Below are 25,924 nucleotides of genomic sequence, written 5' to 3' on the forward strand. Positions count from 1 at the left end.
GGCTAATGCGAAAGCACTTACGCTTACTCTTCCAAGATGTATGAAAGAATGGTCGACCACTGGGGCTAACGCGACAAACTCGTGCCTTGCCACACAAAAATAAGACTTGGGAGGCAATTGTTTTGGGGGCAACCATACTGGTCCTCGACCTACCACTCCAAAGGAGATACAACTCTTCCATAACCTTCCCAATACACGAGAATTGCTCTACAAATGAATATAGAAGATCCAAACTCGTGATGCATTTAATAGCTCTCCACAATCAACTCCTAACAAATAGCAACTTTGTTATGTCATAAGAAATTTGCAATCATGCTAGATGAGATCCATTCTTAACTTCTTGTTGTGTGTGTGAAATATTTTAAGAAATTTGCAATTCTGCTAGATGACAACTAGTCGTAACTTCTTGTTGTGACTATTTCTATTATGTTATTCTTGATATTTAAATTGTTATTGCAATATATCTGATGTGGTGCCCTGTTTCTAATTATGTTAGATAATCACAGTAATTAATGAGTGGTTAAAGAAACTTAATTATGTCTTAAGTGTCTCTTTTTTAATTAATTCAAAATTGTTGTCATTTAAATGTAAGGACTTTAAAATTGTTTTTGTTGGTACCGTCAACTGTTTAAGAGTTTGTTAACAACTTTATTAAAACTAAAAAAAGAAGAAAAAAAATTGTTTGCATGAATAAAAATAGAAGAGAATAATCGCATGCAACATATTGGGTAAAAACACCTCATTAGAAAAGAAATTAACCAACAAAAGAAAAATCCCAACCATAACAACATTGAGTAAACCAACAAAGTTTGGTAATAGAGACAACATGTTTATCCTTAGACCATTACAACCTAAAATTATTACTTCCTTTAACATTATACATAAAATTGACTGTATATTATCAATAAAAAAAACACTAGACAACATTAAAACATCGTTGTAAAATAAAAATTCCCAACACAAAAATAATCAATGAAAAAATGATACACTACAGCATTGTTTTGTTTTCCACTACTCCATCCCACAAGACATATCATCATCATCATCATCTATCTTATCTAAGGCAAAAATAAAAATAACTACATTTTTATCTTTTATCTTTATCTGTTTGTAGGAAATGCTACAAATCACAATTTTTCTTCTTCATTTCAAAGCCAAACACAATATGAACCATTCATCACTGCACCTTCTTTTCACAAAAAGATACAGAAAAAGGAGGGGGAAACAAATATTTGGGTCAGAAGAAGAATGAAAATTGAAAAATGAAAAAAAAAATGCCACTTCTTGATCTTTTTTTTTTTTTCTGAGCTAAATATTTTGAAGGGCACTTTGTAGTGTGTGAGTTAATAATGGCTTAATGTAGCTTCCAACTTAATGGTTGGTGTTTGGTAAAGAAGAGAAAAGAAACCTTCTTCATAGCAAAGTAACCTCAAAAACAGGTTAACAAAGCAAATGTGTGTTTTCCAACCTTGTTTCTTCATGCATAGTACATGTATAAGCTATTTGCAGCAGCACAGGCGATTGAATTTTCACTCGGGTGCCATGCTAAGTGTAGCAACTTTGTTGTGAAGTCGAACGAGTTTCCGTTTGCATCGACACCGGTGTTTTCAGCTCCTGTTTTTGGATAAACAACTTAATCAAGTGAGTGCTTATAATATAAGTGTTTATCATGTAAGTGCTTGTGAATACTTCAACACGTTATGACAAGGTCGTTAAATAGAAGGAAGAAAACTAACCGCGTCGTACGACTCTTGTGATGCTGTTTCCGATTGATCTGGAAGGCCTAGATGGTGTTGGAACTTGTCGCCTGAGGAAATGAAAAAGTTCATATAAATGACATAATGCCAACTAAAGAACGATTTGTGTTGGAGTTTCCGATATAAAATGTTACCTCATTGGATTTTTGCTGGCTTCCAAAGTTGTCGCCTCTGTACTTCCCGGGGCGCAACCAAACACGCGGAATAGATTGCTGGGATCAAACGAAACAAAATAGTAAGATGCAGGCTCAAAGATAACAACGAGAGCACAGACAGATGAAGTTGAATCAAACCTGTAAGAACCGGTTGAAACTCGGGATCCATCGCCACTCAGACAACACTCAAACTTATCAAAAATTGAATCGTTTTCGTATAAATCACATAGCTGCACAGTTAAATTTGGAGAAAGAGTTAACAGAACTTGATAAAGTAGCAGAAAGTCATTACTCGTCATTTATCTATAACCAAAAGCAATCTAACCTTTGGCCTTAAATACTCGTGAACCCGGAATGTTGAAACCGGGCCAGAATCCATATTAATGTCCCATAACTGACAAGCAAGAAAGAAGTGAGATGCGACCAGAGAGGTTAAGAACATAACAATCAGAAGGTATCCAAACATAGAGAGATAATGGTCACTGGGTTCAACAGAAGCATGGATTATGGAACAATAAAGCTTTCAAACCTTCAGAGACATGTAATCACGACTAAGTATGTATCTTCCCTCCCTTGCGAATTTTATATCCGAGATGGAAGCAATAATCTCTGTGAAAAATGATCTGGATCCAGGGGCCTCCTGTTCTTCAAATCTGCACAGTAGTTAAATGTTGGTGAGGTGAGTCAATCAGGCATAAAAAACTTCATAAATGCAATCAAAATCGGCAGTGGAAAACTAAGGGCCTGTTTGAAAGGCTTTTTAAAAACTCTATTTTAGTTTTTGAAAATTTAAAAACTAAAAACTTGTTTGAATATAATATTTTACAAATGTGTTTTTAAAAACTCTTCACAATTTTTCAGTTTTTAAAAGCAAAAAACTGAAATGGCTAAATTGTATTTTAATTTTTACTTTTCAGTTTTTAAAAACTAAAAACAAAAACTATTTCAAACAGACCCTAATTTTTCACTTTCGAGGAGCCAAATCCTTTTCATAAATAAGTATAAGCCAGGAACGACAAACGAAAAATGTCAGCTAAAGATGATCTTACAATTTGGCATGGGAATCACATAAGGCTGACTGCCGCAAGTCAACAAGACGAATTGAGCCCTTCGAACTGCTATATGCCAATGTATGACAATGTGTCGGATGAAATTCAGCTGATGTTATAACCTCTGCAATAATATTATCTACCGTCAATGACTCTACCAATACTAATAAAAAAGAGTACAATTTACAAAACTCAGTCCAAAAGACCGTCTAGTTTCTTTTAACTACCATCACACTGAACAAGTTATTTCGCCGAGTTTCTTTTAACTAACATAAAACTATAGTACTGAAAGCTTACCAGTAAGATCCTCCATATTTGCAGGCTTTACATCGACAATATTAAAACTTTGATTGCTAATTTCCAGGTTCCAAAGATTTATTCTCAAATCATCGGCGGATATGAAAGTTTCTCCATCGCTGGAAGATATTACCAAAATTCAAATGCGATCAGATTTCAGAAAAATGTGCATTACAACAAAAACCATGTAGATATGAACTCAAGATAACTAAATCACCTGTTATTTGAAATAGAATTGATGTGATAGTCATGAGCATGTGCGTATACTCTACGACATCGAGCCAACAGACTGGTCTCATGGCTAGCTACCTACATATTTAACAATGCAAGTGTAAGCACTAGCTGCATTACGACATATCGAACAAGTGATTGTCACGGTTTAAAAATGAAGCATAGAACCGAACCGTAACTACTTTTCAAAAAAAAACTTATACTATACACAATAAATAAATATTGGAAAAAGGAATTCAACAGCAAAGGCTGAAGGTTGAATACAACTACCGAGGGTAATCTTAGTGACGGTAAGCCTCCGGGTGGAAATGAGAAATCACTGCTTAGATAACTATATGTTTTATCTGAAGATCCTCCATTTGCAAGATGTGGCTTAAGGATACAAGAATTGCTCGAACTTGCGATAGATCCATTTCCATTTGCTTTTGAAGGGTCGATATTCATGTCAGAAATTTTCTTCACCTTCTTTTCTTGAACCTGTTTAACTCAGATAAAGACGATAAGAATAAGCGGAGTCAGAGACAAATCAATCATATTAATTCATATGAAAACTAACACCGTGTGCATTCATTTCATACCTTCCAAAATTTAATTGTTTTGTCATTTGTAGATAGGAGGAATACAGAACCATTAGCAGTTTGGCACCATTTGATTTTGTTAATTTTCTCTTCTATTTCCAAGCTCTTAAGATAGTCAAACTGAAACAACAATCATCGTATTATAAACATCAAAATTTCTGAGCCACGGATAGTTTTAGCAGCATTAACGGGTGCCTGGTGACGAAAAATTACCTCGGGCTCGTGACTCTGAAACTCGGTTTTATAGCGGAACTCAGGATGCCGGCTATTAGAATAGTCGGTACTTTCCAAATCCTTTCTTGATCCATGCGGCTAAATTACATAATAAATACACAGATAGTAACTATACCAAGTTGGTTACAAGGATTCATTCAAAACTAAGTTGATACGTTTGCTTGGAAATAAATAAAAAAACAGGAGAAGCAAAAAATCAGACTTACATCTTTTGAATCTGTCCGCTCAAAGAGAACTACTCGACCACCACGATCACCGGTAGCAAGATGATCACCAGACTTGTCAAATTCAATAGCAGAAATTATGTCCACTGTGGAAACAAAGTTGAATAGATAATTAGGAAACTAATCTAGATTGGTCAATCACTCTGTACTGGAAAAGTACTTATAAGTTATTTTTATAAGAAACGATAAAATCAAGATGTTGTTCGAATATGCTGAAAATAACTTTTGTAAATGGCATAAGTTGTTTCTATAAGCTCTCACAAACAGTCTCAGTAGTAGTGCTTACGTCAGTGAGTAGATAAGTTCAAATAAGCTATTTCAAACCAGCCTAGGGGCATGTTTGGATTGATTTATTTGAGTTTATCAACTAAAAAAATGTTTGGTGACATTGTTTGACAGATCTTATCAAACCAACTTATGATATTTTTCACACAAGTTTTTGAACTTATTTTTATAAGTTATCCAAGTTAGCTTATGAAAACAACTTATAGCATATATAAAAAAAACAATTTAAATTTATTTTATCTTTTGTTATAAAAATAGTTTATGCGGGCTTATTCATAAGCACTTATCTTGATAAGCGGTTGTGATATAAGCTAGAAAAATGTTGTTTATCCAAACAGACCCCTAGATCTTGGTTTGCAGCTTAACATGAATACCACATGTTTGCTGCAAGCTAAACCGTCTTTCCTAAAGCAAGGTTTCAGAGAAAAAATAAACAATGATTTTTTGCCAAGTCCAAATCTCCACCACCATAATCTAGCAAGGTGCCGTGTCAAAAGTATCCAAAAACTAAACCAACGTAGAATCAAATCATCCATATTAGACAGGTCTTATTTCTATAGAAGATATCATTGCTCCCGCACAACAAAAAATGGTAAAATAACTATGTTTCACATTCCAATTACACTTAGTTAATTTTAATAACCACCAACGCATTTTTTTACTCTATTTAAGACCTTAGTTAGTTTAAATTTGTAATTTCTGATCAACACAGTGAAAACAAAGTTCAACAATCCTCTGCACCTTCCGATCTATATTCTTCAATTATCAATAGACCTGTAAATCAGAATGTGGCACAGTCATCTTAACCACACATGCAGGTGGAGAAAATGCTTCAACACCATATACGGCTTATAGTTGAGACTATGAAGCACGGATGCCTTTGAGAGTAGGCGTGTCGCAGTGTCCGACACTTGTATGACACTCGGACGACACGAGTTGGATACATACCCAATCTCTTCCAAATTTATTTAAGACATGATTGGATTGGCATGGCGGCCGATGAGTGATGAAATCACGGAGTGCCAACATTAGTTTGTCAAAATCTACACTCTGAAACTTCAAACAAAATGACAAACATGCGCGTATGAACATCTATATTTCCTCCTCCTATGACACAAACTCACTTGCTCCATGTCAATTCTCAAGTGCCACTCATCAATCTACACTACACACCAATAAGATCTAACCTCAAACACTCAAACTGGCATCGAAATCTTAACAAATCAATTAACCACAACAAGAACTACTTGAAATCAATGTCAAATCCAAAACTAAAACCACTTCATTAACACCTCACTTTCACTTTCACACTCATCGTATCAATCCAATCAAGTATAAAAACTAACAATACAAAAAACCAGAACTAAACAACACCCTCTCACAATCACACATCGATCACACAAACACGATCCAAAACAGATCCAAACCAAACCCTAATCCCAACACAATAAAGTGGATCCAACAACATAGTACCCTCCAAAAAAACCACAACACAACATGTGAACAAACAATTACCTTCCTGAACTTCCTCTCCAGCCGCACGCTCGCCAAAAACCTGCGAGAATTTCCACTCCAACGATTGCAAAGGTTCCTCCGGAGCTACAACACCCTCATCGCCACCGTTCATTTTCCAATCAACAAAAAATCACAACAATCTCTATCTACCAACGCATCGAAGATTTCCTTTCTGGGTTTTCACAAGATCATACTTTCAAACACACCCATAAAAAAAAATTCAATTTTTTCTTCTCACACCCTTGTTTCGAATTCGATTTCCACTTCGACCATTTTTCTTCAACACCCACAAAAAAAAAAAACAATTTTTTCCTTTTTTTTTTGTCTTCTCTTTAAGGAAAAAAATGGGAAAAATTTTGTTTAGGATAAAAATTGACGAACAAACGGTTCTTTGGATTTGGAGATGCTAAAAAACACAAAACACAACACAAGCAAAAACACACTCTCTCCTCTGTCTACTTCTTCTCTCTCTCAATAATAGGTTCCTGTTTGTTCTTTTCGTACGTAAATAAAAATAAAAATATATTTTATTTATAATTTCTTTGTTTCTGATAACGTCACGTGTCTGTCATACGAGGTTGTTCAATGGGCAGAGTATTTGTATGGGTTGGTGGTGAAAGTGTTGTTATGTGAATGGTCTGTGATGAGAAAGGGAGGTGAGGTTAGAGAATAATATTTTGGATTGATTGAAATTTTTAGTTAATTAATTAAACAATGTACTTGTGATAGGATCAGAAATTGTTGAAAGGAATAGGCTAAGGTGAGATTTGTGGGAAATGACATATTTGTCCTTGCCTTTTCATCTCTTTTATATTCTTTCACCATTACTCTTAAGATCTTATCTCAAAAAAAAAAAAAAAAGTTGGTCGTAATGAGGGAATTAAGTTCGTGGTTGTGTAGTTTATTTTTAAGAGAAATGTTGTTTGCACTTTAAAAAAAAAAAGTTGGTCATAATGAGGGAATTATGATTCACACATTTGAAAATGTCTTTTTATGTGTTTAGAGATTTATTTTTGAGCACACTTAAAATTATATTAGATTGTGACTTTTTGGTTAAGGGAGAAAAAGTGTCATTGAGTCTAGTCTCTAAGTTGAGGAATTCAACAATTAAGGGGGAGTTTGTCTCTGTTTAAGTCTTGAGTTTGTCTGTTGAGTCTTGAGTTGGTTTCTTTTGTGTGTTTCTTTTCTTTGCTTCTGCTGCTAAGTATTTTCTATGTTGTGTTTGCACAATCTCGTGTAGGATGTTCTAACATCCTGATTATGTCTGTATTGTGTTGTGTGATCTGAGTTATGAGTGTGGTTGTGTCTTGTGCTCTGAGTTATGTGGGTCTTCACATACAGAGTTCAGGGTAGTATATTGGAACTATGTCTAAGGGGAAGTATATTTCATTTTCTTCCTCATGTACAAAGTTTACATATTTAGCATGTAGTTTATGTTTATGTAACTGCGTTTGAATTGACATATATTTGTGTTGTTTTGTCCTTGGTTGTTTTAGTCAAAATTTGCCAAAGGGGGAGATTGTTAGCTCCTTGGTTTTGAGTTTGGCAGAATTTTGCTAAAAAAATGGTGCTTAAAGGTATTAATCAAGATGTCATAACATCTCGATCTCTTGTTACAACTGAGTGTGAGCTTACAGGAAAAATCAAATGTCTGATTGATGTCTTGACATCTTGTATCAGAAGATGAGCACGGGCTGTTTGAAATTTTGACAGATTTGATTTGTTTTAAATTTATTCTATGATATTTTCTTTGGATATATTTCAGTGATTTACGCAAGTCAATAATATTTAATCTAGAACAGAGGAAACAAATCTCCGTCAGAATTAAAGTTTCTATAATAAGAAGATTGAAACAATATTTGTTTTCAAGATTCAAAAAGAATTCTCTGCAGATTTGTTGCAACTCTCAGCTTGTGGATCAAGTAAATAATCTTGAAGCACATGGTTTAAAGAGTTCCCTAGACCTAATTTAACTAAGTTTTTTCACTTGTAAAATTAGGGGAAGGTTAGAAAGCAAATGTTTTGAAAGTCTCTTGTATTTCAAGTTTCCTACGTATCTTTTAATACTGTGTGGTAGACTGTATGTTGCTTAACTATTTGTTAAGCAGTTTGTTCTCACTCAGAAGTCTTTAAATGAGGTGAGTTCTTTGTTCTCACTCTAAAATCTTTCAAGTAAAAGAGTAGAGTTCTTGTAATGGAAGTGTGATATTCTAAATTGGTTTGTTTTTTATACAGACACTAGGAATAGGACTGTTAGATATCAATGCGGTGATTTGAAATGGAATGGCAATTTCTCGGATCTAGATGTCAACTTCTACGCAAAAGTAGCGTTGGGTAGTGATTATACGAGAAGTTGTAAACTGGGGTTGCTTAGCTTTGAACTAGTACTGGTGATAGTGGACTTCCTTCGTAGCTTCGTGGCCCCCAGAGTAGGTGTTGTTTGCACTGAACTGGGTTAACATCTCGAGATGTTATTTATTATTCTGCAATTTTAATTAATATCAAACTCGATCTGATGAATCTGGTTTGTTTCCAAATGTCATAACATTTGTCATGACAGCATGTAAGACAGTTAAGTTAACATGTGTTATGTCTGTACCAGAAATTTCAATTGACATCAGAGTAGGCACCCTGTGTGTTTATTGGGTGAGCTTCAAAAGATATTTTTCTAGTACCATTTGTCTTTTAGAAAGCTATGGGGATAGCATTATGGAAATCAATGGCTAGTGGAATTTTGAAGTATGTCATGTTGGAAGAATCCTGATGCTAAGAAAGACACAAGTGAAGAGTCTGAAGAGGGTCTATCTAACCTTGATGTCTTTGTTCCACATCCTTTATCAATTGTATCATGGCCAAAGATACTTGGGAACTCTCAAGTCCACTCATAAAGGCACATCTACGTGTGTTTGGAAGAAAAGTTTTCATATGTGAGGTTGGTCCAAGAAGGAATACTTTATTTTCTAATCAAAAACTTTGACAGAAAAGTGACAAGTTTTTTCATGAAAAAATCATTTTTTTTGTTTCGAACTCTAAAGGAACTTGTGTTATGATATATTGTGAAGAACTTCTTATGGCTTTTATGTTCCTTTGAAGGAAATCCTACTTGTTCTGTTTTTGAGGAGAGGTTTGGACAAATGTTCTGAACATTTATTCTGACATTGTTTTGTCGATGTTACTCAAGATGAAGCTGGAGTTGGAGGTGAAATTCAATTAATGTCAAACATTCAATGAAGTGAGTGTAAAGACCTTGGATTCTTTTTGGAGCAGAATGCCCTACCTATCTCAAAGAAAAACTTTATGTGTTGGTTATTTCTTGGTCTAAATGAAAGATGTGTTCCTGACTTTATATCTACCAAGAATGTTACTGGTTTGACTAGAAGATGGATTTTTAATAAGGATTTCTGTTTTGAAGATTTCTTTCTTTTCAAGATAACTGATTCATTCAAAGATCTATGCATCCATCACAAAAGGTTGTTAACCATGAAGAAGACAGGAGGTGACTAATTCTTATCTTATGTCTAAGAGAATAAAGATTTGTCTATCATCTCTTCTCTACAAGATGAGGTAATTCTATCAAATTTCATACTTGGTATCTTAATCAGGCCTGTAAGGATAATATATCTCAGTCGAAGGAAGTTTCTCAAGTGGAAAGATTATTGGAAACCTAGAAGGAAGTGAGTATTCAAGCTATTATTAGTAAGAGAAACTCAAGTGACAAAAGGTTGTTATAATCAAAGGCAAGTTGAGTCAAGAATATTGTCTAAATGTTGCAACATTGTGCTAAACATATGGGTACTCTAGCTATATACAGATATTTGCACAGAAGAAATCTCATATGTGGTAAGTTGAGTGCAACAGGTTCCTTTGTTCATCTTTTCTTTGACTACTCTAAGGTCAAAATCAACTTTGTATAACCAAGCAGTGGTTAAAACTCAGGGAAGTAATAATTGCCTAATTTCTCATACCTATCTTGAATCTTCAACTAAGATAATTGGTATTTTGACTCTGTCTACTCCAAACACTCGACTGCAGTAAAAATGCTTAACTGGTGGTTGTTTAATCTCAATCTATCAGCTTTTATTTGTGCTGGTGATATTGCAAGGGGAATTAAAGGCATTGGATGACTGAAGATTACTGAATGGAATCTCTAAGTATTAGTAATGATTTTCTTACTAAAAGGCTAATGACTTTTGTGATAAACATAAGTCAATTATGTGAAGTTTGTAGATATTGTCGTTAAGAAAAGGATATTTTATCTCTAATGAGATATATGGAGCTCTTGAGAGGAATTAAGAACAATTGATATTTATGTTTACCACATGTATTTATTTGTTTATTCTCTTACTTGGTGTTCAAGGAAAATGAAGTCAAAATGTCACACTAAAAGGTGCAACATCCGACTATTATAAAACTACAAGATCTACTCTAATGGATTTGACCAAGTCTAATGCAAGGTGAATATCTTGGTGGATAGAATCGTGTATTTTTTCTTGTGACATCTATAAGAAAAACATATTATTTGAGAAGTCTTCAAATATTCTTATCTTATCCTAAAGGAGAACAAGGTATGCTTTTGAGTTATTCTTTTGAGAGAAGTACCGTTAGTGATGTTCAAACACATGTTGAAACATCATCTCAGCAAGTGGATATTCTAGATAATCTGAAAGGCTAGCAGACACTGAACAAGAAATCTCTCAAGAAATAGGGATAGCAGGCAGACCCAAACACACGAACCCCACCCGAACCCGAGTCAACGGGTGAAAACCCGAGTTGACTTGGTTTGGATGCGGATTTGGGTAGTGTAAAACCCATGCCCAAAACCCGAAATCACACCCGTTTAAACATGAAATTACATTAGTGCCCTTATACTTATATATATATATATATATATATATATATATATATATATATATATATATATATATATATATATATATATATATATATATATATATAAGTGTAACAAAATTTTAGGGTTTCTCTTCCAAAAAGAAGACCAAACCATCTCGTCCATCCTTCTGTAGTCACTACTCACTGACGCACTGGACTCAACTTAGTCGGCAGTCACCCACCACCATCCCCTCCTTCATTCCTCCGCACCACCAGCCGCAACAATCCAACAACATTCCTTCAGCGACCATCCCCTTCCTTGGACCATCATCTTGACTCTAAGGTATACAAAAATAGAAGCTCTTTCTTGTCTGCAATTTCTTCTTTGAGTTAGTTCTGTTTTAGGTATCAAAATAATATGTAGATATTATTTCTTGTGTTCTTGAAATGTTTTGTTTTTGTTTTGTCACATAAGTGTTTGAATTTGCCCTTTTTATTGCATTTTCTTGGGTGCAGAAGATGTATGGCATACACACACTTTGTTAAAATTGAATCTCATCATTATATTAATTTGATGTCTTTAGCTTTGTTTTTTACAATATATCATTTTATAGTTATTTGATTCCCCTCCTCAGGAAAAGTTTAAGAAGCGATGGAGTTAAGGTTTTAAAACAACATAGTCAAATCTCACTCCTTTATCCATAGAGAAACAGGGACTGAGAGAGATTATTCTATATTATTCTTTTGAATTTGTAAGCATGGATCAATTGGTTTCTGTTGAGTCATTCGGTTATCAATTGCTTAACATCCAAGTTTATTTTGTATGATATGCTTGGAATAAGCTTGATCATTTTTGGATTTTTATTCATGATTCATTGTTTTCCTAACCTTATTTAATTTCTTATGTTTTTTCTTCTTTCCAATAACATATTAAATTTGTTTAAAGTGGTTGGTACTTGCTTAATTTTTAGGAAACTTTGAAAATGTGTAGCAAATAAATCTATTTAATCTATTTAATTATTACATAATCTCACATTGTTTATCTTGAATAGTTCACTTATTTCTAATCACTTATTTCTAATTACTTATTTGTTATAGGTCAAATGAATCTAGCGAACACAACCCCAGAACCGGAAGGAACATCTAATCCTATACAAGAAAGTACATGTCCACCGACTCAGGAGGTATCTTCTAATCCGAGTCCGACACTTGATGTAGGGCAACAAGAGCAAGAAGAAAATGATACAAGTTTAGAACCTGCAACAAAGAAACTAAGAAGTAGTGTGTGGCAAGAATTTAAAAAGATGAAAGTGAAAGGGCAAGAAAAAGGCTGAATGCATCTGGTGTAAAAAACAACTCATTGGCACTTCAAGAAATAGAACAAATCACTTGAAAGGACATCTCCCGAGTTGTATTCAAAAAAATATCAAGAATACAAACCATGACAAAGGACAACGTCATCCATTTCTCCTACCTACTATCTCAAAAGGAAAGCAAGAGTTGGGAATTGGAACTTATAACCCAAAAAATATGAAGAAGTTGATTGCTGAAGCTATTATTATGCACGATTATCCACTATCAATTGTGGATCACGTTGGTCTTAGAAGAGTCTTTGTTTCTCTCCAATCATTGTTTAAAGTTCCTACTCGAAACACAATCAAGGAGGTATTGAAAGCAGGCCCGACCCAAAGGTAAGGCAAACAAGGCCTTTGCCTTGGGCCTCACTTTTTGAGCTATATAAAAAGGCCTCATTTAAATAATTGACAACTATACTCTACCGAAAGCTTTAAATCATGACATGTGAATAGTGGCGTAGTGGTAACGTAGCAGCTGTTTTTCTGTATATACTGCCAGCGGTTGGAATCTTACTAATCTATCTTCTAGATTCTCATTCATTTTATTTTATTTTTTATTTTTTGACCGGATTCGTTCATTTTTTTTACAAGAACAAACTTAACTCATTTCATTAAATAAATGACAATCGATACAAGGAGGAGCAACATTAACAACACTACGTCTAGACCAAGAATTGGCCGCCTTGACTAACGAGTCGGCAACCATATTCGCTTGACGTTTAATAAACTTAACCTCAAAGTTTGTAACAGATCTCAACAATCTTTGGATATACATGATAATATCATTAAACTCAGACCTATTGGTAACCGTAGAATTAGTTCCATGAATCACCACCTGAGAGTCGCTTTCAAAAATAACATTATTCAGATCCATGGCTAAAGCATTATGAATAGCTTCCTTCAGAGCCAAAGCTTCAGCTTCCAAGGGAGACATAATGCCATTGTCCCAAGCCACACCTGCAGTGAGGAACCTTCCTATATTGTCCCGAAGGCACCAAGCCCTATTAGTAGTCTGATAAAGATGATTAAACCCGACATCAACATTACATTTTATCCATCCTTCAGGAGGCGGAATCCAAACCAACAGAAGCTGAGGAGCATTATTCGGCGTATGAATTTCTCGGGCAGTAAACCAATCGAACCAATTATAATAGGCTTGAGTACCAATTCTACAAAGGTCCTCTCTATTATTATTCCACACAATGTTATTACGATTCTTCCAAAGACTCTCTAATACTACAGCAAAACGACTCGCCTCTTTCTTATCTTCTTTATTACAAATATCAAGGATAAAAGCCTTAGCATCACTAAAAGTTTGAAGCCGATGGTCAACAATATTAGATAAGCCCGCTTCCTGCCAACAAAGATTAGTCGCATGACAACCGAAGAAAACATGCCAATCATCCTCCACATCTGAATCACAAACCGGGCAAGATAACGGACACTGAACATAATGTTGTCTAAGTCTTCTGCGCGACGGTAAACAACCTCTACAAATGCGCCAAAGGAGGTGTTTAACTCTAGGCGGCGCCATAATATTCCACAAGCTATCCCAATTTCCATCCACTCTACCATTTGGTTGAAAAGACCGAGAATTCCTCCAGAGTTTATAGCCCGAACGAACACTATAAATCCCATTTTTCTCTTCGTTCCAAACCAACTTATCCTCCGCCACCTCCTCAATCAATGGAATACTCAGGATATCTTTCGCAACAACCTGATTAAATAATGAATTAACAAGTTGAGTGTTCCAACTCTTAAAATTGGGTAAAAGAAGATATTGAACCGATAGATGGTACACACCTTGAGGAAACAGGCCAATGATGCGGAAATCCTTGCTACCACGGAGCCAAGGATCATGTAAGACTTTGATATTACCGCCATTCCCAATGCTCCACCTACAGCCCAAACATATTAATTTCCTGTCCCGAAACAGTGGCATAGATTTTAAGCAAATCCATAAGGTGAGACACCTCAGCAATAGAAGCCCTGCAAAATAAAAAACTATCGTCAGCAAAAAACAGGTGGGACACACTAGGCGCCCCTCTGCATATCTGAACACCATGAATATCTCCACGAGCTACAGCGCCTTTGATAAGGGTACTCAAACCAAACGAACCAATTATAATAGGCTTGAGTACCAATTTCTCATTCATTTTATTTAATCATCAATTTTTGTATATTCATTTTATTTAATCATTAATTTTTGTAATACTAATAGTCAATGCATTTAAAGACTGGTTAATGATTTAATAATACATTTATCATATGGTTATAAATATCTTTTGAGAAAATGGGTGATGCACTGACAGTATAAAATATTTTTACACTGTCAACCAATCACCACCCATGTATCCAATTAAACCATTTTTTTATTTAAAAAAACTTAATAACATGGCACATTTATGATTTTCTATTTGATGACAGTGTAAAATTATTTTACACTGTCACTGCAATTTTACACTGTCAATGCACTACCTCTTAACTCATATCTTTTATTTGTAATTTTAATTATAATACCTTATCTATTTTTATTTGATCATAAAAAATTGGCTAAGATCTATTACTATTTCCATACTAATAAAAGTAATTAATGAATAATTTTAAAATTAAAATTAAAATAAATTTTATTAATATATTTTTTATTTCAAAATAAATAAATTTTGCCTTAGGCCTCCAAATTTGTTGGGTTGGCCCTGATTGAAAGTTTATGATTTTGAGATAAAATTATGCTATGAAGATGTTAGATAACCATGAAGGAAGAGTGGCGGTTACCACAGATATGTGGACTTCCAGCAGCAACAAAAAAAAGGGTATATGGCAGTTACGATTCACTATGTTGATGGCTCGTGGACTTTACAAAGTCGAATCTTGAGGTAACAACGTTTGTATTTTATAACTTAATTGTATCTTTTGTTGTTCTTAATGATAATATGATTGAGTGTAAATATTATTATATTATGTTCATTTATATTCAAGCCCCTCACACCAGTGAAAGACTTGTTAATTGTTTAATGGACTGGAACATTGATTCAAAGCTTTGTACAGTTACTTTAGATAATTGTAGCACAAATGACTCCATGATTAGGAAAATTAAGGATAAGTTGCCGTTGGAAAGTTTGTGTATCCAACACTTCAAGCAATTGCAAGAGATGTGTTAGCTATTCCTTTCTTTACAGTAGCTTCTGAATCAGCCTTCAGTAATAGTGGTCAAATATTGAGTCCTCATCATAGTCGACTTAACTAGACTACTGTAGAAGCTTTGATGTGTGCTAGGAGTTGGCTATAAGCTGTTGAGAATAATGGTATGTGATTGTCAAATAATCTTTACTTTCTACCTTAATTTTCTTGTTATACAATGTATTGCTACTTTGGTAAGTCAACTAATTATTTTTTGTTATTATATATATATATGAGGAGGGATCAAATTACACCAACAAGTTACACTAATTGTTACACTCTTTTATAACCATTGATGGTACTTTAATCTAACGGTTATTATAGGACTTCTTTTGGACACATAATTCACATGATTCTTTCTAAAGATAGTTTTCTCTATTTTAGGTAATAAATAAAAAATGATTTTCTAAATAATTAATAAATCAAAAAATTAGAATTCTTAAATACTTCTAAAGAAATTATTGATTATTAATAAAAAATAGTATATTCTTATTTTTAAAATAATCTCACTTTTTGTATTTTCTTTATATTAATTTTTATTATATTCAACTAAAATAAAAAATGAATTATGATTCTAAATATTTCTTAAAAAATCATAATTCTTAATAAAAATAGCTCCTTTTTTTTTTATTTTAAACGAATTTATTTTTTATTTAATTTACTTATTGTTATTAATACGATTTTTTACATTTTATTTTGTACAATTTCTATAGTAAGTGATAATTTTTTCGATTACAACATAATTATTATGTACATTTTATGCACTATTTTATTTTTTCTTTAATATTTTTCAATACAATTTTGTAATTTACTTTAAAACTTATAAATTTCATTGTGTATTTTAAGTGGGTAAATATTGTTTTACAACATAATAATTATATACACATTACTCACTATTTTATTTTTTCATTTTATGTTTTTTAATACAATTTTTAAATTTCATTTAAAAACTTATAAGTTTTATTGTGTATTTTAAGTGTATAGATATTGCTTTATAAAAAATAAATTAAATAATATTGTTTTAAGTGAATAAAATTAAAATAAAAAGTAAATATTAATATTTATTAATATTTTCTAAGTAAAACAAAATTATATTCACTTAAAACACACTATAAAATTATATTCACTTAAAATAGAGAAAACTCACTTTTTTTTATTTTCTTTATATTAACTTTTATTATATTCAACTAAGCAAATAATGAATTATGATTCTAAATATTTCTTAAAAAATCATAATTATTAATAAAAATAGTTTTTTTATTTTAACTGAATTTCTTTATTATTTAATTTTTTTAATGTTTTTAATACGATTATGTAATCTATTTAAAATTTTATAAATATTGAAGGACTTTCGTGATACTGAAAAAGAGAATGTGTTTGTAGAATTTGTATACAGTTTCCACAAGATCATCTATATTGATAGAAAAACAAAAGAGACCAAAGAAAAAAATTGATATGAAGATACGCATTTGCTGGTGATCACTTCTAGTTGAAAAGAGACTGTTGGGTGTGTTGCGTCATCCGTTGATGTTTTGAGGCCACAAATGCTTTTTTTTGCACATAAATATGAAAAATGACCAAAACACAGGGCTTATAAAAATTTAAATTTAAAGCTCAATTGTCAGTCAAGATTGGCCCCTAAAAGGTGGTTTGGGTAAACGCGTCGCTAAGATTGGCCCCTAAAAGCTAAAAAACAGTAATAAGATGCTAGAATAATTAACCAGCACCATCAAAGGCAAATTGATCTTTGCATATGATAGAATACAGATCCATCATGAACATGATTAACAATATTAGAAAAGGTTAATTCAAGTTAAACAAAGCACAAAGAAAAACCTATTTACATGATTGTAAACTTAATATCTATGGTCTAACTGAAAGAGGTTTTGGCAAGGTTTCAAACACAGGAGTTGATAGAGTTTGTAGCTTGCATTCACTTGAAATGAATTTAGCATTTTCTTCAATCATAATTGTATTGATCAACTTCATCAAAACTTGTTCAAACTCCTCTCCATCACACCAACCATGAATTTCAGCCTTAACAAGTGAAGGATCTTTGCATATCAAATCCCATACTGGAAAATTCTTCCTTGGCATCACAAAGTCTCTTTCTCTAAATCTCAAAATAGGACAGTAATCACCAGCACCATCACCAAGATAAATAAACTTCTTGTTATCCACTTCACAAACTGTATCTTGAATTCTATCAATGATTAAACCCTGTAATACACAAAACAAAAAAGTTCTAATTAGTTTTAGAAAAAATATTGTTTATTTTATATTTGCACTCAATCTAGTGGCCACAAATAACAGAGACAAAAATAAAATACTAAAAATGGATGGTTAGGTAAGATCATGAAGTTTATACCTTGCACATATTTGGAGGGCATAGAGGGCAACCATGTGAAGCCTTATTGAAATCATGGTATGGCAAAATTGTTAATCTTCCTTGTTGATTAACATAACCTGGATTAGTGTTAATCTCTGTGAAGCATTCGCTTATCCCCAAATGCTTCAAAATAGTTTCAATGAAAAACACATTGGCATCACTAACAATCCTCAAATCACACCCTAAAGCATGTGCTGATTTAATAGCAGGTATGATTCTGGGATGAATTGGAATCCTATGAAGAACATTTTCAATATCTTGAATGGTTATACCATGTGAATGAAGCTCCATCATCATCCTATCCTATAATTTCAATCCAAAAAATAAAATAATAATTAATTTATTATGCAAGTTGCAACTGAAATATAGTACTAAAGAGAATAAAGAACATACCATGACAGAGTTCCAAGGCATTGTGGGAAGAAGGTGATTGAACAAATCTGTGAAACCCAATTCATCAACAACCCAGTTATCACTATCACAATCAATGATAGTTTTGTCAAAATCAAAAACTATAACAATATTAGACATTGTTTTCTTTGAGATATGAGAAGAAATAGAAGGCAAATGTATGGTTTGGTTTAATAGTGATCACAAATTTGGTTTGAATTTAAATACAGAGAGAGAAAGGTATTTATAGTGAACAAGTAAATGGCAATTTTGAAAATAAAAAAGAATCTTTGAATAGAAAAAGGAATATTACATAGCATCCTGGTAAAAGTGGAGGCTACAGAAGCTTGTATTGGAAATAGTTAGATCTGAGCCGTTGGATTAAATGAAAAATTGGAGGTTATGGGGTGATTAAGGCATTAGGTAGGTGCCACCTGGTGTTGTTCTTGTGATTGTGTAATGCACTACTAGTTACTGGATTTTTCGGTACCGCTGAATAGATGCACCCCACCAGAATATTCCTGGTATAGTCCGGTTTTATCTATATGGTATAAGATTGTCTACTTAATTTTGAAAACAGCTTTTCCAAAACATTTATAGAAAGTTAAAAGTTTATTCAAAAATTCTCTAATTTTACTTCATGTTTTCAATTTTTTACTATACGTATTCAATTTAGCTATAGCTATAGCTATAACTAAAATAAGATGTTAGTAAAAAATATGTAATAATACAGGAACTTTTACTTCATGTTTTCAATTTTTTACTATATGTATTCAATTTAGCTATAGCTAAAATAAAATAAGATGTTAGTAAAAAAAATATCATTCATCTTCCTCAATGATTCAAATCCAACGTCGTCATTATACTAAAAATATTTAGAATTCTAGCAACTATAGCCCATAGACCACTTTAGAAAATTAATTCAAACATAAAATTGGAAAGAAACATAGAGAAATATTTTTTTATTATTTAAAAGAATGATTTTATATAGGATGATAAATAAATATTTATTATTAATAAGTTTTCAATTTTTAAAATATATATTTGAACGACTATCAAAGTCTTTTAAAATATTCCAAATTCCTCTTTCAATATAATTGTTTAATTCTCAAAATTAGAGAATTTTTGAATTATGAATAAAATGAAATCTCAAAAACGTTCCTCTACCTAAATCTCTCAAATACTTTCACCCAATCCTTTTTTTTTAAACGTTCTCCATTCATTTACCCTCCACAGTCCTAAATGTAGCTTTAGACTATGTTTGGAAGTTTACAGGAGAGGGGAAGATATAACTTTAAAAAACAATTTTTTTAAAGTGCATATAGCATTAATTAAAAGTTGGTATCTAAAGCTCTGGTTAGATTCTCGATCGTGTTTTTAAGAATCACACGTCAGTGATCGTGTTTCCGATATCGTGGGTTGTTAGTCAATCGCTGCAAAGATGAACTGTAATAATGACAATATTCCAAATTCTCTTCCAATTCTTGACGGCAAAAATTGGATTCGTTGGACTAAACAAATGCCATCGCTGTTTGGCTTTCATGAAACCCTAAAATTGGTTACTAATGGCGTGCACACACTTCCTCATAATGCTACCAAAGCCTAGATAACTGTCCACAAGGATATCAAGAAGAAGGATTGAAAGGCATTGTTTTGTATTCAATCAGTGGTAGACGCGACGAAATTTGATTAGATTTCTCATGCTGAACCGGCCAATGAGGCATGAGATATTCTTGTCAAGTATTACGAAGGAGGTGAGAAGGTGAAAGTTGTCAAATTGCAGGTGCTACGAAGGCAATATGAATTACTGCAGATGGGAGAAGATGAAAAGATCGCATGCTATGTCGCGAAGGTGCAAAATCTTGTTCATCTCATGAAAGGTTGTGGTGAGTCCCAACAATCTTGAAACCAAGAAAATGGAAGATTTGGTTGGTTTGTAGGAGGCACATAAGTTACAAATTGTTGAGTGGAAAGGGTCCAATATTCAATGCAAGCACTACAGAAACTTACATGAAAGAAGCATAATGGTTCCAACAAGCTCAAAGGCAAAGGAGACAAGATTTAGAGCAAGAAATTTTGGGTGAATCCTAAAAAGCATAAAGTAGATGATAAGGCTTCTGAATCCTTGAAAAGAGGAGAAGGAATAAAGGAGAAGAAAGGTGTGCAGTGCTACAACTGAAAAGTGGGGTCACTTGGGCAAGAATTGTTGGTACAAGAAAGACACGGGAGCGACAAAAGGCAAGGATGAAGGAGCACACCTTGCACATCAAGATTCAAATGATGATGATGCTATGATGCTTATGGCTACAGTGGCAGATGAGCATGTCCACTCCAAGATCTGGTTTCTTGACACAGGTTTGTCAAATCACATGACTAGTCGAAGAGAGTGACTAATAGAGTTTGCTGAGTCGAAGAGGAGAAACATCAAACTTTCAGATAATAACTCATTACAAAAAGATGTACATACAACATAGTTATTCAAAGGAGCAACGAAACAAAGTCTATGATCAAAGATGTACTCTATGTACTTGGCATAAAGTGCAATATGCTAAGTGTTGGACAACTGGTCGAAAAAGGTTTCTCAATGGTCAAGAAAAGTGGAGCTTTATAATTGTTCGACACCCAGAACAATTTGGTCTTAAAATCTCCTCTGTCAAAGAATTAGACGTTTAAGACTATGATTAATTGGACTAAAGTACAATATCTAAAAACAGTTATTGAGCACAAGCATAGTTGGATGTAGCATTTGAGGTTTGGACATATGAATTTTCAGTTACTAAATCAACTAATTACTCAAGATATGCTAACTTGTGATGTCTGACAAACTCTATGAAGGCTGCTTAGTAGGTAAGTAATCCATAAAGTATTTTGTTTTGGCTACGCCAATGAGAACATCCTGCATACTCAAAGTTATACCTTTAGATGTTTGTGGCTCGTTCGAGGAGCATACCGTTGGTGGAAACATGTATATTGTTTCATTTGTTGATGAAAATAGTCAAAAGCTTCAGATCTATGTGATCAAGTATAAAGACGGAGTATTTTCAATTTTTAAGAGATTCAAAGTACTTGTTGAAAACTGGAGTGAAAAGAAGACCAAGGTTTTACGAATAGACGGAACTGGAGAGTACACATCAAAGATGTTTGAAGAATTTTGTACAGAACTTTATATTGATCATGTGGTAAGTTCTCTCTATATGCCTTAATATAATGGAATAGAAGAAATAGGACCATATTGGATATCGCAAGATGCATGCTGAAGTAGAAGAGTCTGCCAAAACCCCTATGGGGTGAAGTAGTTACCACCACTGCCTATATCCTGAAAATGTGTCTTACCAAGAAATTAAAGAACAATGCTCCTAAAGAAGATTAGAGTGCAAATGACCATCAGTGAGTCATATGAAGGTGTTTGACTCTATTTGTTACAAGCATGTCCCCGATGTGAGAAGAAGAAATCTTAATGACAAAAGTGAATCTATTATTCTGGTAGGATATCATAAAGCTAGAGCTTACGTGCTATTCAATCCAATTAATGAGAAACTTGTGATGATTTGAGATATCGTTATTGATTAAAATTCTGCATGATATTGGAATTTTAGTGATGCAATTAACAAGCCATTGATGAATTATGGCATCGACGAAGAAACTACTGAAGTCAAAGTCGAAGCAATTTCTAACATTCCTGAAATAGTCGAAGTCGAAGAAGGTGTGGCTAGTACAAGCCAAAGTCCATAAAGAACCAGAGTTATTCCTGCAAGGCTTCAAAACTGTGAAGTTATTGGTGATGATGAAGTTACATAGGATGGAGAATTAGTTCATTTTGCTTTACTTGCATGTGCTGAACCAATCAACTATAGCGAGACTTTAAAGAATAAATAGTGAAAGTCAGCAATGGTCGAAGAGTTACAAGTGATTGAAAGAAATAAAACATGGGAGCTATTCGAATTTCCAACATACATAAAGCTATCAAATTGATGTGCGTGTTCAAGTTGAAGCACAATGCTGATGGGTCGATGGCAAGACATAAGGTAATATTAGTAGCCCATGGATTTTTTCAAGGAGCGGGAAGTTTATGCACCAGTCATAAGATTGGAGACTGTCAGATTGGTGGTAGCCATAACATGTAAGAAAGGATGGTCGATATTTAACTTAGATGTGAAATCAACATTTTTGAATGGTCCTTTAGATGAAGAGGTGTATGTCAAACAACCTCTTGGGTTTGCAATATAGGAGGAAGAAAGGTAAGTGTACAAGTTGCACAAATCCTTTTAAGGTCTCAAATAGGCACCCAAGGCACGAAACAAGAAAATTAATTCATACTTAGTCGATTTGAGATTCATAAAATGTAAATCTGAATATGGTGTCTATGTGCAAGTCATTGCACAAGATATAACCATTATTTGTTTATATGTTGATGACTTGTTGGTAATCGAAAATAACATGGAAAAATTGTTACAGTTCAGAGAGTTGATGATGATGGAATTTGAAATGCCGGATATGGGAAACTTGTCATATTTCCTAGGCATGGAATTTCAAATTACTAAGCATGGTACATTGCTGCATCAAAGCAAGTATTTCAAGGAGATACTCAAGAGATTCATGATGGATGATTTGAATCATGCATCCTCACTTGTCGAACCAAATTTGAAATAGGAGAAGCATGGAAAGGAGGACAAAGTCGATTGTAACTTTCTTCAAAAAAATTGTAGGATCTCAGAGGCATGTGTGCAATAGCAAACCTGATATAGGTTTCTCAGCCGAATTGGTGAGCATATACATGAGTGAACCAAAGGTGTCATAAATGAAGGCTACAAGAACAATCCAGATATACCTAAAAGGATTGAAAAACTGTGGAATTCTGTTTCCACGAGATTCTGAAAGCAAAGAAGCTACAATTAATTGCAATATAGACGCTGATTGGTGTGAAGATAAGAATGATCAAAGACACATAACTGATTATTTCTTTCAAGTATTTGGTGCTCCAATCTCATGGTGCTCGAGAAAGCAACTTGTACGGTGGCATTATCATCATGTGAGACTGACTATAAAGGAGAATTCTATGTTGTGTGTCAAGCAATTTGGATTAGATTTATATGTCAAATCGACTATGATTAGTTTGTGTTCGACAACTTTAATTATAGGGAGTGTTGAGAGTAATCTAAATTAAGTAACCCAAGCGCAAACCCAAATTAATTTGGGTTTGTTATATTAGTTATTTAATATACATGCCATATACTTGTATACATACACATATTTATAATTCAGTTATATAATATTTTTAATAACAACAATTCTCAATTTTTTTTCATTTTCTCTCTCATTGCTTTTCTCACTAAAATACATCAAGCATTAACATCTCTCACATATTTGTTTGAAAGTTTGCATATTAGTGGATGATCATGGAAGCTAGAACTCAATAAAATGTATCTTGCCCTATATATATATATATATATATATATATATATATATATATATATATATATATATATATATATATATATATATATATATCAACTATTGACTCGGGAGACAGTGAATATGAAATTATTGTCGACTAATTTAATTTAAAATAAAACGGTTCTATTAAAAATCTCCCTATTTGCTTAATTTTAGGGTCCGTTTGGTATGCAGAATAAGAGGCATGATAGAATATCCGTATCATATCCTATTTCAATCCAATGTTTGCTGATACAACATGATAGGATAAGTTAATCCTAAAACTTATCCTATTCTGCCTCACTAGTTCAAATTGTTATCCTGAATATGAGTTGGGTTAGAATCCGACAGGATAGGATAAGAAAATGATTTACTAATTTACCTCTAGAAAATATAATTTAAAAATAAAAAATTAAATATGACAAAATATAAATAAAAATTAGTTTAATATTAAATTAAAAATATTAATAAATAATTTTAAAAAAATATGTATGATTTTCATAAGGATAATTTTTTTAACTTTATAAAATATAAAAAATTAGAATATTTAAAAATAAAATAATTATTTTTTATCAAATTATATATATATATATATATATATATATATATATATATATATATATATATATATATATATATATATATATATATATATATATATATATATATATACACACACACACACACACATATAGAGGAGGGATCAAATTACACCCGAAGAGTTACACCACGAGTTACACTCGTTCAAAAACTACATCTCGAATTAATATTTTTTAAATTCAACCGTTGGATTAAAACATAATATCATATAGATCATACCTATAAAGTTTGAGCTTAATCTATAATGATTTACTATATCATCAAGATATCCAAAGATTAACGTTAAAATGAGCTTTCATATAACGTTAATTTTGATGTGATTTAATGACATAGTAAATCATTATAGATTAAGCTCAAACTTTATAGGTATGATCTATATGATATTATGTTTCAATCCAACGGTTGAATTTAAAAAATATTAATTCGAGATGTAGTTATTGAACGAGTGTAACTCGTGGTGTAACTCTTCGGGTGTAATTTGATCCCTCCTCATATATATATATATAATTTGATAAAATTGAAATTATTTACTAAATAGTATCAATGAATTTTTTTAATTATAAAAAAATATATTTTTTTTACCAATTTATAAATTTTAATATATTATTTGGTATCCTGTATGAACCAAACACATGATAGGATAAGTTTTATCTTGTCTGTATTATATCCTATTCTTATCCTGCTAGATATCCTATCATGTCTCTATCATATCTTACGCATCAAACGGGTTCTTAAAATTTATGTTATTCAATTTTTCTATTATAAAAAATATAAAAAGTTTATCAATCATTTTAGAACATGACGATGAATCCATGTCTAGTCATCATTTGCTAAATTAATAGACACACCCACCCACATTTTTTTTTTAAGAGTTTGAATTAGACGCAATAAGCAAAGTGTTCCTTTTTGAGTTGGCTATGAACATACGTGGTGTCCAATACATTATAATGCATGATGACACCAACCAAAATCATGCAATTGACATTTTTCTTTCGTGCAAACTGCAAATCAATCTTCATCAGTTGACACAAGCATATGGAAATTACAGATGGCGTCTAGCATGACAATATTCATGGCATAAACCGATAGGAATTTCACGGGCATTAGCAATTATTGCTCACTTTTTCACTTTTTGTGGTTGTTGAAATCAAACTAAGAACCACGTATCTTCTACTTCTTTGAAAATATATACGTGTTTCTAAGGTTTTTTTTTTGGTAAGCAAGGTGAAATTACACAATAAAACGGAAAAACAATTTAAAAAAAAAGACAAAAAATTACCAATCAAATAAATTACGAAAGAAATAATAAATGATCTTTGCTAAATTCGTAGAAGGTAAAGTTGGAATTAGTAATTTCTCTTAGAACCGTCCATTTTCAAATCAAAATTTTAATATTCCAAACCGTATTATCGACATTCCAAC

At 32.6% G+C, this 25,924-nt stretch overlaps 2 protein-coding genes across 3 annotated transcripts; both read right to left on the reverse strand.

Annotated features, from left to right (window-relative positions):
• Nucleotides 1-754: 754 nt before the first annotated feature.
• On the reverse strand, nucleotides 755-6,815 carry LOC131623312 (serine/threonine protein phosphatase 2A 55 kDa regulatory subunit B beta isoform-like). Of its 2 annotated transcripts, none has more exons than XM_058894315.1 (14): nucleotides 6,326-6,815; nucleotides 4,508-4,611; nucleotides 4,281-4,379; nucleotides 4,068-4,187; nucleotides 3,760-3,966; nucleotides 3,476-3,567; nucleotides 3,259-3,377; nucleotides 2,962-3,085; nucleotides 2,442-2,565; nucleotides 2,238-2,306; nucleotides 2,051-2,142; nucleotides 1,892-1,969; nucleotides 1,737-1,807; nucleotides 755-1,614 (listed from the first exon to the last, which is right to left on the reverse strand). In XM_058894315.1, the coding sequence occupies exons 1-14, from the start codon at nucleotides 6,435-6,437 to the stop codon at nucleotides 1,478-1,480; spliced, it is 1,548 nt and encodes a 515-aa protein (XP_058750298.1). In that variant the 5' UTR covers nucleotides 6,438-6,815; the 3' UTR covers nucleotides 755-1,477. The 2 variants fall into 2 exon arrangements, with proteins under 2 accessions (XP_058750298.1, XP_058750297.1); XM_058894314.1 differs by having other exon boundaries at nucleotides 3,757-3,966; nucleotides 6,326-6,814.
• A 10,591-nt stretch (nucleotides 6,816-17,406) lies between these two features.
• LOC131623251 (inorganic pyrophosphatase 2-like) lies at nucleotides 17,407-18,689 on the reverse strand. The gene is made up of 3 exons (XM_058894246.1): nucleotides 18,473-18,689; nucleotides 18,059-18,382; nucleotides 17,407-17,910 (listed from the first exon to the last, which is right to left on the reverse strand). Exons 1-3 carry the CDS (start codon nucleotides 18,608-18,610, stop codon nucleotides 17,554-17,556), a joined length of 819 nt encoding a protein of 272 aa, XP_058750229.1. The 5' UTR covers nucleotides 18,611-18,689; the 3' UTR covers nucleotides 17,407-17,553.
• Nucleotides 18,690-25,924: the final 7,235 nt, after the last annotated feature.

The sequence above is a fragment of the Vicia villosa genome, unplaced genomic scaffold, assembly GCF_029867415.1.
Source record: "Vicia villosa cultivar HV-30 ecotype Madison, WI unplaced genomic scaffold, Vvil1.0 ctg.000060F_1_1, whole genome shotgun sequence".
NCBI classification, from domain to species: domain Eukaryota; kingdom Viridiplantae; phylum Streptophyta; class Magnoliopsida; order Fabales; family Fabaceae; genus Vicia; species Vicia villosa.

What these genes read in the sequence shown, in the direction of transcription:
- LOC131623251 (XM_058894246.1), bottom strand. Translation starts at nt 18,610, where the DNA reads ATGTCTAATATTGTTATAGTTTTTGATTTTGACAAAACTATCATTGAT. An exon ending in TGCCTTGGAACTCTGTCATG is followed by an intron (nt 18,383 to 18,472) that starts GTATGTTCTTTA and finishes TTGAAATTATAG; the next exon opens with GATAGGATGATGATGGAGCT. An exon ending in GCCCTCCAAATATGTGCAAG is followed by an intron (nt 17,911 to 18,058) that starts GTATAAACTTCA and finishes TGTGTATTACAG; the next exon opens with GGTTTAATCATTGATAGAAT.
- LOC131623312 (XM_058894314.1), bottom strand. Translation starts at nt 6,437, where the DNA reads ATGAACGGTGGCGATGAGGGTGTTGTAGCTCCGGAGGAACCTTTGCAA. An exon ending in TGTGATTCCCATGCCAAATT is followed by an intron (nt 2,566 to 2,961) that starts GTAAGATCATCT and finishes ACTACTGTGCAG; the next exon opens with ATTTGAAGAACAGGAGGCCC. An exon ending in GTGATTACATGTCTCTGAAG is followed by an intron (nt 2,307 to 2,441) that starts GTTTGAAAGCTT and finishes CTTGCTTGTCAG; the next exon opens with TTATGGGACATTAATATGGA.